Below are 14,090 nucleotides of genomic sequence, written 5' to 3'. Positions count from 1 at the left end.
GTCTCAGGTGGTAATCTATTCCCCATGCTGGGGGCATGCACAGACACCCACAGACTGCATCTGTAGAGAACTGCACAACTCACAGGTTTCAGATTTGGCTTCATCCTGTGCCTTGCTGGCACAGACTGAATCTCCCTGGATGGGAAGACAGTGCTGCATGGGGTTTCCTACCAGCTCCTGATGCAGTGGCTCTCTCAGTTCTAACTCCATGTTCATTATTCTCAGACCATCTACTGTTCGTCTTCCTTGTGAACTTCTCAGTTAAGAGTACAGCAGTCTCCATTATCTGGTGTCTTGTGCAAAGGTGTGGCACTACCTATTTACAATGGTCATAACACTCTGTTTTCATACATTCATTCTTAGACCAAAAGTACCTCCTCTGCTACACTCATGTTACATGTTTGCAAAGTGGTAACATGCTCCCAAGGTTTAAAAGTTGGATTAAACACATAAAATTATTTACTTCATATTCAATTATTAAACTTTTAAAAACTGTCATCTGTGAAACAAACAGAATAATATCAGAAATAAAAAAGAAGAAAAATACATTCAATTTAAAATATTAACTGCCTGACTTGAAACTCAAAATGAAGAAATACAATGCAAATTCAGGCTAGCAATTATTATTTTGACAAACATTGAACTGGTATTAGAGAGAACATGCCAGCCTACAAACTTCAGATCTGCAGCTCAAGTCACACTTATCTGCCAGCCCTTTAAAACCTGTTTCAAAGTGCAATCCTGGACTCCAAAATCTGCCCATGCTCCTGCACATTCTTACTGCACAAAAATTGCTTTGCATGCAGCTTCATCTGGGAAGAATTTCTTCACAGAAAGGGTGATTAGACACTGGAACAGGCTGCCCAGGGAGGTGGTGGAGTCACCATTCCCGGAGGTGTTCAAGAAAGGACTGGACATGGCACTGAGGGCTCTGATTTAGTTGATAAGGTATTGATGGGTCAAAGGTTGGCCTCAATGACCTTAGAGGTCTTTTCCAACCTAACCAATTCTGTGCTTCTACGTAGCTTCCACACTTCAGCCTTTCCTTCATTAAGAAAGATAAAGGATGGTCATTAAACAACTATAGAGAGACCTCTGTTACATGTGGAATCACACTCTTAGTTAGACTCTCAACTTTTAATACAAGCTTCTCAATAATTTGTTTTGGCCCTTAGATGAACAACTACAGTAAGCAAAACAAAGGGAGCAATTTCACCTCAGATCTAAGCACAACATTTTCCTCTTCAAGGTCCTTGAGTTTCTTTTGAAGAGAGTCCAAATGAAAGTAGTTCTGGACGGAGGAAGAAGATTCATTCCTCTTCAGCCTTGTACGAGAAAGCAACAATTTTAATTTATTTTTACGTGTATTATGGCCAATCTCACAGAAGCACAGACTGAACACAGGCCTCAGAAGCAAACAGAGCTACATGAAATACAGCTTATTCCTGACAATACTTTTGGGCAGCAATAAATCTGCAGTGAATTTCAAAAGAGAACATTTAAAAAAATTTTTTTGTTATTCCACACATTTCCTATGGAAAACTTATTCAGCCAAGGCTATGAGAAAAGAAACCACCTTACTACAGGGAGCAGTCCAATAGCTCCTGATTAATGCTGCACATGCTTCATCAGAATGCAGCAATAACTCTGCAAGGGCAGACAGCCCCTCAGAGCCTGCAATGCTGTTCAGCCAGCTAACTGCCTGGAACCCACACTGTAAGCCATGCTTTATTTCTTTCCCTCGGCTTGGAATTTTTCCATAGTGCCTTCAGGTCCTTCAAGCACAAAGGTTACTCATGTAGCATGTCCTAGGACAGCATGCAAATGTATGTGGTGTACTGGGCTACTGTCAGTGAGACCCACGGCTGCCTCACCACAACAGTGACCCAGTTCCTCTCAAAGTTGCAGCACTGTGTCAGCAGCCTCCCTATGTACTCTCCCCCTCCTGGCTCTTGTTGGCACCTGGATAGCCAGCTGGCTCAATGCAAATCCTTCCAGCTGGAGCCTTGCACCAAGTTCTAGTCCCATTTATAGTTCCAGCCAATTCAGGGGTAATTTTACCACTTTTCAAAGCTATTAAATTGTCCAACAGATGCTGGTTCAACGTTGTAGATTGATTAACTCACGGGGTGGAACAGACGGACTCCGGTTCGCTTTCTTCGGCAGCACTGGTATAGAACTGGAGCAGTTCATCCTTCATGGACAGCTCATGCCGCAACTGAGAAACCTACACAAGGAAAGAGCTCACAGATCAGTAGGCTGATTTTCCAGACACATTCCTAAGCAAACTCACCATAAATTAGCTCGCTATTCACCCTGCAGGCATCATCTTCACACAAAATCAAGAGCCCAAGACTGAAACAGACCAGAACCACTTCTTTTCTTTCTTAGAAAGAAGGAAAAGCGTACCTTCTAAATTAGCCACTAAATGTTTTTTTACATGTCCAAAAATGCAATTTCACTGCTATTAGACGTGTTTCTTTTTCACCTTCTTTATGATGAGCAATCCTGATTCACTGTTGCATTAGTCTAGATTCACAAGCACAGTAATGGATATATTGCAATGATACAGGCAAGAAATCATGCGGCACAATCAAGCCAAACATTGCTTTTATCCATTTTGTGTGATGACTGTCACCATCTGGCTTGAATGCATACCGTGCAGGCCTCAGATGCAGGCATTTCTTCCTCTCCAAGAGATTTTACATAAAATTACTGAAATGCTTGTGTAGCAAGGTTGCAATTGCAACTCAAGTGCCTGTTGAGCTGCGGAACACCACCACACAGTGGGAGACTGCTGTTCTGAGGCTGTTCCAACAGTGGAGGCTGCAGTCAGTTTCCAGGTTTTTTTGGCTCTGGTAAAGTGGTTTGTGGGATTCCTGTACTTAGTACACACATACATCAAAAATGAGCAAAACATCAAAATTGGGTGATTAAGATTCCCTGTAACTGTGAGCTCCACAAACATAATCTTTGTTACTTTATATTGCTATTCTCCAAGAAAAGGGTTAAAAGCCAATTAGACAGTAGCATGTACACCACTTCACAGCTGTGATTTAAGATGCCAGTAGCAAAAGATTAATTTTTATTTGCCTTGCACGACTATAGATAGCATAACTGATCAGACACATCCATTCCCTTCCACTTGCACTGCAAGGCTTGGCCCTCAGTTTGCACTTTCCCATGTGAAAAATGCACAGCACACTTCTTTATATTAAACTTCTGCTTTTCACAGTGTAAGCATACTTTTCTTTGTAGATATTATTGGAAAAAAACCCAGAGAATATCAATGACATAGATTTCAACTCCATTTTCATCGAAGAAAAAAGCAGACACAATCCAAAAAAGCACTTGAATTGTGCAGAAATTTGAAGCAAACAAGGTCATTTACTTAACTAAGACTATTCTGCATAATGAGAAGTGCTAAGGCACCAAGTCCTCCTGAGACATGGGTTTTAAATAGCAAGGGGAAAAAAAACTATCCCCATTCAACCACATTTTCAAAAACTGTTAAACAAAATTTGTGTATTAAGTCTTGGAGGCTTGCTTTCTCCATTTCAGGAGAACAAAAATTCTGAACCAAAAATAACAATTTACTTCCCTTCAGCACACTCAGCCTCTTTAAGTAGCAAGGATTCAGATACTGCCTGTGGGGGGACACTAGATCATCTCCAGCTCTTGCTACTGTGTTTTTTTCCTATGAATTAAAGAGACTGAGGATACTATTTTTACTGCCATTTCCGAGCATTCCAATCCTCCGAAAGAGGGTGAATAGTCAGAAAGGTTGACTTTTAATGGAGCAGAACCTGAAACAATAGGCACAAACTGAAACATGAGTGGTTCCTCCTTAACATCAGGTGCAACTTTTTAATTGTGAGGGTAACTGAGCACTGGCACAGGTTGCCCAGAGACTTTGTGTGGTCTCCATCCTTGGAGATAGTCAAACACTGTCTGGACATGGTCCTTGGCATGTAGGGGGCCCTGCCTGAGAAGAGGGTTTGGACAAGATGACCTCCAGAGCTCACTTCCAATCTCGATCAGGCTGTGAAACTCACTACAGTAACTTCCAGCAACACCTCCCTCCCTCTGATGCAGCATTTTGTGGCGTGTTAACCTAAGCACCCACCGGCTGAGCACACAGTCTGCCCCACAATCCCTATAGGATGAAGGAGAGACTCAGAAGCTCAAGAGCAAGAAAAATCTCATGGGCTGAGACAGTTTAATAAGTGAATCAAAGTTCCCCGTGCAAGCAAAGCAAAATAAGGAATTTATTCACTTTCTTCTATCAGCAGCTGCATGTTCAGCCACTTACTGGAAATTGGGACCTTGGCACACAGAACTGTCATTTGTGAAGACAAACACCATAACGATGAATGTCCCAGATTCTTTCTCCTTTTCCTGACCTTCTGTTGTTGAACATAACACATGGTATAGAACATCCCTTTGGTCAGTTTGAGGCAGCTACCAGAGCTGCGCACCCTCCCAGCATCTTGTGCAGATGGTGGACAGAGTGAAGAAGGGAAAAAAAAAAAAACCAAAAAAAGGGTGGGGAGGTTCGGAGGGGCACGAGGGAAAAAGAAAAGAGCCTGGTAGATGCTGTGCAAGCACTGCTCAGCAGCAGCCGAAACACTGTTTTTATCAACACAAAATTAGTCACAAATCCAAAGCACAGCACCAGGTAGGCTGGTGAAGAGTATTACCTGCATCCCAGACAGACCCAGAACACATTTTCATACTGCAAAACACTGGACTTGTTTTATGAATAGAAATAGCCTGTTCTACATTTTCACAAGCCACTCCAACATGTGCCCTCCGGAGCAAACACTGCCACATTACTGCTGCACAATCTTGGTATTGTTACCAAGCAATAGAGACTGAGCCCTTGCTGCACATGGGACAAGGCCCATGGTGATAGCTCATTTCTTCAGGCTTTTAATTCCCTTCGCTGGCCTGATAGCTTCATTCAGCTTCGGAACTACCTCATGAAATAGCTGCACCTGTCTTAAAAATAATTTAAGTAAAAGATAAAAGTATCCTCACGCAGAGAACAACAGTTTAAAGACTTGGGACCTAACTCACAGGATCAATCCTTACTGAATCTGGAACAACTGTTTCAAGAGTAGAGCTGATTTTTTTTCCTGACTGACAGCAACTAAGTGCTTAACAGGCTGGAATTACTCAAAAGGAAGACACCCTTTTCCTCTGTATGTAAATAGCATGCATGCAAGTACCAAGTCAAAGAGCATTTCTGTCTTTCCAACATTACTTTCTACTCCTAATAGACCAAAAGCAGTGTTCCCTTTTTTAAGCTACCATTCCAGATTATAATTCAGCTTCTTCCTTTCTTCTCACTTTACACAGGACAAAAATCAAACCCGGACTTTGAAACCTGCTATCATCAAAACACAAACTCTGACAGGTGACCTGGAACTCGAGTAACAGGTCTAGAGGGCTGTATTACCCGGATGTTAACACAGGTTTGAGGTTGTGTTATTTGAGGACTGACACTGTCTTGGAAGTGCTGCCATTTCAGCCTCAGAAACATAGGACAAAATATGTAGAGGAAAAAGAAGCAGGAACTGGGAAATTTAGAAAGATTAGGAGAAGCTAATCTAGTAAGCTACTCCATTCCAAATACAATTCACATTGTGCAGATTTACGGTTTACATTTCTTTGATACTGAGCTCTAATTTCAAAGAAGACAATATTAAAGTGTAGGTAGCACCATCCCAGAGAAAAGGAACATGGAGCTGCAGCATTCTTACAGAACAGTAGATAGACACACTGTACCTGGGAACTACACTCTGCTGCTGAAAAGGCAGACACCCATCTCTGCAACCAAAATACTTTACAATTAAGAAAGTTTCCTCAGTATAATGTTTATGCTTCTAGAATATAATACTGAAACAGTAAGCTGAGACTGAAATGTCTGTGCACACGCTACAGTGCTTGCTTCAGTCCACTCATCTTTTGATCCCTAGTGCACTACAGCAAAAATCTCGGTTACATCAGTTTTTACTGAACATAATCACAGCCCCTTCTTAAACTAAGCAGCACCTAAGAACTCAAAAGACAAACCCAAGAATCTGATGCGTTTTGCACAGGTCTATTACTTTGACGTGTCCCTGTCAATGTGGCATGTTACCAGCACACAGGAAAACCTCAGCCTGCTTAACGGGAGGGACAGAAGGTTTTGTCATGACAAAGGTCAAAGAGATATAAAGCTAAATTATCCATGCCATAACACATACACCAATAAAACCTTAATTTTATACCACACACCAGAAAAATGTGTCCCTGTATTACAGAAAACTCCTATCACCCTGACAAACAATTTTTAGACAATTTTTACAGAACTTTAGAAATACCAAATAAATTCTTTTCTCTTATCTCTTGCCTTTAAAGACAGTTGTCTTAGTTACTGTTCTGTTCAAATATTCAAAATTCAGTTTTAATAGAAAATCTGCAACCTACTGAAGACAGATTTTCAATACACAAAAGTGTCATGACTTTAAATTCTGATGAGCTCTGCCTCAAAAGCATTGGTTTCTGAAGGAGTCAAAATAACAGTGTGAAAGAGGGCTGTTGACAGAACATATGGCCCAACATTCCAAGCCACCTGGTAAGAGGCTTATTTCTGGTGGCACTTTTCCTAATGCTGCTCCTCAGTCCCACTAAATAAAAACAGACGTGGACAGAGGCAGCTTGTTTCTATCCTCCACCTTCCTCCAGCAAATTTTCCACTCTGGATGGATGATATGAATGCACAGTCCTACTCAGTCACCTTGCACATACCTAGTACATGTCATACTGACCAATACAAGAATAAATTGGTCTGCCTCATGATGGGACTTGGGCAGCAAGCAACAGCACTCCTTTGGGACAGAAGAGAACTAGTTTTCCATGACAAAAAGGGTAGGCCATGTCAAAGGATATTATTTCATCATGTGTGCTCCACCATCATTTATCACACACGAGCAATCACTCCATCTGCAGTTTATCCTCCAGCCCATCTCAGGGCTACAACGCAACATCTCACACCCCCGAGCAGTGTTAATTATGAACCATTTCTGAAGTTTTTAATCTACTGTGGGTTCATTGTTCTCCTGCTCTCTGTCTTGCTCAAAACCACATATGGATGAGACTCAAAATCCAAGGTCACTGTCCCAGAACAGAAGCAACAACATTTGCTCCTAGCTCAGTTATTAGAGTTGGAGTTTAGTGACAGTTGTACTTCTAGATAAAGAGCTCTTTTAAAGCACAGGTGCTACTTGAAATAATATATGCTTTCTGGTGTGTTTTACTGATCACACCAATGTGTGCATACCCTGGGCTGCATCAAAAGAGGCATGGCTAACAGGTCGAGAGAAGTGATGCTCCTCCTCTACTGTACTCTGGTGAGCACCCATCTCTGGGGTCCTCAGGACAAGATAGACATGGACCTGTTCAAGCAGGTCCAGAGGAGGGCCACAAAAATATTCCTTCTCCTATAAGGGAAGGCTGAGAATGTTGGGGTTGTTCGGCATGGAGAAGATAACGCTCTGGGGAGACCTTATTGCAGACTTGCAGTACTTCAATGGGGTTTATAAGGATGATGGAGACAGACTTTTTAGCAAGGACTGCTGTGATAGGACAAGGGGTAATAGTTTTAAACCAAAGGAGAGCAGATTTAGACTAGATATAAGGAAGAAATTTTTATCAGTGAGGGTGGTCAGACACTGGAGCAGGCTGCCCACAGCCAAATGTATGGACAAGAACAGAAAATTCCCCCCATCATACAGCATTCAGGCATAAAAATCTTACCTCTTCTCTGATATGTTCTACTTGCTCCTCCAGGAAATCATTTCTTTCTGTCAGTGATTTATTCTTTTTTAACAGCGACTGGCCAATCCGAGCAGCTAATTCTAAGTCCCGTTCTTTCTGTGAAGCATTAAGAATAGAAAGCTAATTTCAATTTTTTTTTTTTTTTAATCACCAAAGGATCAGAGGGAGGGTAAAATTGCCATGAAAGGGAAGGACCAAACACTTCAACAATAAAATGGCTTTTTCCTTCTGTGAAGGTTTATTTGGGGTTTTTTGCTAATTTTCCTTTTCTACTCTTGAATATGTTAAAACAGCATTATTCAGAAAAGACTGACCCTCTCTCAAAGCATTCTTCAGTTTCCACTTGCTCCACCTAGAAATAAAAGGCAGTAATCTATGCAGGAGTAGAAGCCAGTTCCACCACAATGAATGTTCAGCTCCTATATTTGTGTATGCCAACCATTAGTGCTTTCGTACAAAAACTGTTTCCTTTTTGCAGATGCCCCAACCTACATTAAGTAGCCACTCTCATGTCATGCCCAGCCACTTCTTCTCTCTCCTCTATGAGCACAGTACTGGAAATCACCTGTCTTGACAGTTCACCGCAGGTACCGATAAAACCTAGAAGCTTATCCTGTTGATGACATGTACATATGGATGTCTCAGCCTTGCAGAAGCTAGATACATGGGATTGTGATCTGCCTGGGAGAGGATGATAAACTGTGTAGAATTTTGCACTATTCATTAGGCATTTCTATTTATCATTTTCTTATTTCACTACTAGGTTTTTTAAATAGTGGTAAAATGGTGCTGTGGTTAACCCCCTAACGTAACCCTTAGTTCAACACCATTTGAGGAAGAATTTTCTTCCTGTCACTGAAAATACTGTTTGGGGCTTACTTACTGCCCCTAACTACCATCCAGATTTTATGACTAGATGCTACCTTATGTCATGCCTATGTTAGTGACAAAGCTTACAAAATCTACAGCTACTGCTCACACGGATTTGAAGTCAATGAATTTGAAGGAAGACACTTTCATAATGGAAAAAAAAAAAAGTTATATAATAACCAGTAAATAAAAAGAGAGGTTATTGATCACTGCTGTATCCGCAAATAGCGTTTTCCAAATGGTTTCTGAAGGTCAGACTTATATTTGCATTGAAAGCTACTGGCATTATCTAGCCATAAAATCTTTATGTAATCTTTTGTACAATCTTTCAGAAAAATAGGTCCCACCAAGTTATCCACAATACGTTTGGTTTATATTTTAAGCCAAGTTATTGTTCAGTAATTTGGTTCACTTAATAAATACTGAGTGGAAAAAATATATTGCTGGGGTTTTGACCCTACAGAGGAGGAGCTATCTAGCAGCAATGGTTTTTAACTTCCAATTTGAGGAATGTGCATGTCCAGGCTCTTCAAATAACCTCCCCAGGCTTCCTATGCAATTTTTAGCTATTCAGCTCTGTATCTCGCTTTGGGGACAAGCCTCTCTCTTACTCACACAATGAGAAAGAACTGATTTATTACAGCAGTGTGTAAAAAAATAATACTGAGAAGCAGGACACATTTACACTATTACTAGAAAAAGACGAGAAAGCAGATTCATGAAGAAATCTGCTCCTATTCTTACCACATACCCAGGCAGGCCTGGCGCCACTCCCTTTCCTTAGTTTCAGGGCAACAGACACAGACTTCTGAAACTTCTGCACACATGCTGTTTCAAGATTTTCTCTTGCCTATCTTCCCAAATGCTGCACCTTTCACTCTATCAACTCTGTAATGCAAGCACCTGAAGCTTGCAAACATGAAGGAGAGACAAGGGATAGCTTTTGTTTTTTCTCTCACTTGTATGTGTGAAAGCAACAGGAGTTAAATTCTGCAAATGGATGCAATCTCTTGTGTTAATCATCATCTGGAGAACTGAGAAACATGCTGTAAGTGCACCTATCCCTACGAACAGAGTAATTTCATTGGAAATGATGGTCAAATCAAACAGAAGTATTTGTTTTACTAAAATTTGACATATTATACACTCCCATATTTTTCCCTTGCCAACATCCAGACAGGAAAGTGCGTAAGAAGCTTTAAGACATTGGCTCAAGCAGGTCCTTCAAGCACTGCTCCTGTGTGATGCCTGGATCTAGAGACGTTTGGCTACAGAGACTAAGGGGAGGAAACAGTTTGGCAGAATGCTGCCATCATTACTAGAAGGAGCCATTGAACAAATGCAGTAAATCTCAGCCAAACAACTACAAGTTGATGAATTATTCCAGAAGTCTTTTGGGTAAAGCAGCAGTTTTAACAAGTACTTCATACAGAGGTGTTTGAATAGGTTTGGCTCAAAGCACAAAATGTAAGACTGTACTGAATTGAGGGGAATCAAGAACAGGTGGGAGATGTGAGCATTCATTCCCATGCTTGTTTCCTTGCAGAATTAGAGGAATACAGACCACCCAATTGGCTGGAAAGACCCCATTTTCGACATTGCTATTGCAATAAGCAAGCAATTGAGTATAAAGGATTAAATTGCAGTCAGCCATGAACTAATACCATTTTAACAGTTTTCACCTAAAGAATTACTCATAAGCACTCTTTGGAAAATCATTGTTCAAATTTACTGCAGAAAACCAGCTAAATTCAGTCAAAAAATGTATCATGATATTTATTGAACATAAGCATTGTACTGTGACAGTTGCTTTCTGGCATTTCTTGAGTGCTAAGGATTACAAGAATACCAATTTTAATAATAACGGTATTAAAAACCCCACAAACAACCAAATCAACCAAACATATGGAAAAGAAGAAAAGAAGACAAATGAAGTACTACATATTTTCTAATTTTGTGTCTATGTACTTCTCTGGAAAGAAATTATCTGAGAAAATTATTACAAATACAAGTCTGTGAAATTTTTTTATAATTTTCTGAAGAGAATATATCCATCAATAACGATACTCCTAGTTTTACATGTACTGTAAAAATATGTGTCATTTTAAGGTGATTCCTCCTCCTCATTTATTAAGGCAAACATTTGGCCAACAGCAACTTACATGCCCTCAACTGGAAAATAAGCAGAAGTAATGAATCCATTTGACTGAGGGTAAACAAATGATCTTTACTTAGAAAGAATATTTACTTTACCAATGAGATAAAGTGTACATTCCTCCCTGCTGGAGGACAATCTACCAACAATATTTAGTAGTGGTACCATGTAATTTCAGTACTGTTTTCTCATACTGTGTATGGGTCCTTAAACAGAGGTAATACTTGCCTCTTCAAGAAGACGTGTTACAGCATCTATGTCATTGTATGTTTTAGTCATCTGGCCCACTCTTTCAGCACATAAAACTGCAAAGAAATAAAGCAAAACATTAATCAGACAGGCAGTACTACTGGGGGAGGATCACAGAATATTCTGAGCTGGAAAACACCCACAAGGATCGCTGAAGTCCAACTCCCATCCTTTGCAAGAAATATCTTTCTAATTTAGGCGTGCATAAGTTTTCATCTTAAAAACCACTTATGTCAACCTCTGGGTAAGCACATCAAGAACTAAAAACTCAAAACAAAACAACAAAGAAACAAAACTCACCCTCCCTCCCCAAACCTGCCCTCAAAAAAAAAAAAAAAATCCAAGATTCCTGTTATACTGAGAATACAAATGCTCCTCTTCTAATGAGCACTTGCTTTTGTCAGTGGCAGAACAAACTTAAAATGTTAAAATTTTCTTCTCTGAAGATGAATGTATTGAGTTTACTAAAAAAAAAAAAAAAAACAAAAAAACCAGGAAGTCAGAACAGATATTCTTAGATACATAATTAGGATTTCATCGTGTCACCTACTCATTGTATGACATGCAGTAGCATTACTACATGAATAAGCAACTCCAATACTGCTAGGGGCACTGCTCATCAGAAACACACTGTCATATTAAGTCGATAAGAACTGGGTTTTATGGTAGAAGACAGCAAAGTAAGTACAGAACACATGCAAAATAAGAAATGGCTCTTGTAATACCCAGGCCACACCACAGTGACCACAGTATCACTCATACAAATATTTACTTAGACTGGTTGAGATGATTAATCACTAAGGTGGAACCAGGAGTTTTATCAGACTGAAGAAAGTATTCAAAAGTTCAGTCTACCACCATAGGTAATCCTTTAAGAAGCTACACTGACTTATCTAGAAGTCAACAAATTTTCTAAAAATTCACCAACAGTCACAGGAAACAACAGCACTTTCTATTCTACCCTTCTGTTCTTTTTATTTTCAACTATACCTTTTCCTCAAACCCTGTAATTCTGGAATAAAGGACTGTTAATGAAATTCAGGGGATCATATGGACTATGAGTTATCAGGCTGTTGTAGGCTGAACTGCTCTTCAGGGGATTTACCCTTGGCAATGTCAGTTAAGGCTCCGTCTGGCAGATAAGCTAATGTTGTTCTAGTGCACACTAAGGCGGGGGAAGAGACAGATCAGGCCTAATAGGATTTAAATAGTGAGGAGAAAAAAAGAGCAGAACTGTACAGTAACATTAGCAGGAGACAGTTTGTCACACTAAGGAAACAACACTACCTAATTCATAAATATACAAATTGCATATATATAAATATACAGCTGCTCACCACTAAGGCACATTGATAATACATCAAATGCAACAGTACTTAAATATCTATTGAAATGTTGGAGGACATTTTTCCTTACCTAACCATCAGAAAATTGCTTAAACTATGGCAAGAAATTAATTTTCTTCATTTATTTTCCTGTTTCTCTAATTCTACTTTTGCGGATCACATCCTAAAAGAATGTATAATATTTATTGACATGAGTAGTGCCAGTGAACTCCAAAGAATGCTATACAAAAGTATTCAAAATATAATTGCATTTATCCAAATAGCAAGTCTGAAAGTGGTAAAAGTAAAAGGTTTATGCTTCAAAGTAATAACCTGACAAACACAACATACCAGTAGAAAGAATAACTCTACCACTGCAGAAGTAAAAATACAGTACATCTGTAAACTACAAGCTATATCACTCAAAAGCAGACTAATCAGGATTCCACAAAAAAAATGCAGTAACTTGCAGAAAGCATTGGCTAGAGTTGAAAAAGGGGTTAAACAGAAGTTTTCCATACAAACTTCACATAAAGACAGAAGGTGTAATGTTCAGAAGACTATTCATCCACACATACACCAACTGGTATCACCATAAACTCAGTTTTGTTTTAAATATAGTAAGTTCATAAGTCATGCCATAAAAGACCTATCAGAAACCCTGACGCCAGCAGGTTTCCAATACAACTGCACACTAAATAGTTCCCTTGGTTACAACATTCCATCACTACTATAAAATAATGTTTGACATCGTCATTAGCAAGCTCATTACAACTCTGTACCTAGCACTAACAATCACCACTGAGTAGGACTATGGCAACCTCACACCATCCCAATTCAGGTAAATGTATAACCTTCCTAACAGCCAGGCTGATAAAAGGATGGTGTTCCCACAGACAGAATAAAGTCACTCAAGTGGGAGAGTGATAAAGGTTGATTTGTGTGGATACTCCCTGGGTTATTTCTTCAGAACTTGCCATTTAAACTTTAGCCTGGCAAGGCAATACCACAGCATTATCATAACAGACATTACCAGCAGCAAAGTAGAATCTGGTCACCAATAGCTTTTATACCTCGAAATTTCTGTCGAAGTTCTGTTGGTGATTGTCAAAACAGAGATCTTCACACACTACTCTGCCAACGTGAAAGGGTTTCAAAGAAGAAATATTCTTTTATGCATCCTCTTTATTCTCCAAGTGGAAATAAACTTCAGTAGACTGCATATAATAAAATTCTTCAGTCAGCTACTGCCCATACTACTACTACTACTACTACTACTACATACAATACTGTAAAAACACAGAGCTACTAACTAAATGGAAGGATTTCCTTTTGGAAGGAGGGCAAACTTGGAAAGAGGTGCTGCTTTCCATTACTCAGAAATCAAGGCTTGTGAGGAGGAGAAGGTGAAAAGTCGGGGTGAGAGCGGAATTCAGAAGCATCATTTAAAAAAACTCCAAACCTTAGAAGTGTCTAAATATTTAGTTATTCAACCTCCACACACTACAAGATAACATCTGGCCAATTCCTAGTACAGGAGTTTTTATTTCTTTAGTGATCAAAAAACACCCACTATTTTGAAAAAAACATTTAGAGGTGTGATCCGTGAAGTATGCAGAGGAAAAGTACACCCCCCCCCCCCCCCCCCTCATTGCTCACGCAGCTGA

The 14,090-nt window shown here is 39.7% G+C and overlaps 1 protein-coding gene across 6 annotated transcripts in view; it reads right to left on the bottom strand.

The window, feature by feature from the left end:
• Positions 1–14,090, bottom strand: part of TRAK1 (trafficking kinesin protein 1) — a 101,027-nt gene that overhangs the window by 25,611 nt on the left and 61,326 nt on the right. For all 6 annotated transcript variants that reach the window (XM_017734498.1, XM_017734497.1, XM_017734496.1 and 3 more), the window contains 4 exons: positions 11,078–11,154; positions 7,804–7,920; positions 2,127–2,227; positions 1,217–1,325 (listed from right to left, as the gene is read on the bottom strand). In XM_017734498.1, coding sequence (XP_017589987.1) covers positions 1,217–1,325; positions 2,127–2,227; positions 7,804–7,920; positions 11,078–11,154 — 404 coding nt within the window. The remainder of the gene's footprint in view (positions 1–1,216; positions 1,326–2,126; positions 2,228–7,803; positions 7,921–11,077; positions 11,155–14,090) is intronic.

The sequence above is a fragment of the Corvus brachyrhynchos genome, unplaced genomic scaffold (genome assembly GCF_000691975.1).
Source record: "Corvus brachyrhynchos isolate BGI_N302 unplaced genomic scaffold, ASM69197v1 scaffold94, whole genome shotgun sequence".
NCBI classification, from domain to species: domain Eukaryota; kingdom Metazoa; phylum Chordata; class Aves; order Passeriformes; family Corvidae; genus Corvus; species Corvus brachyrhynchos.
Note: the sequence above shows the minus strand (reverse complement) of the source record. Positions and strands in the feature narration are given on the sequence as shown.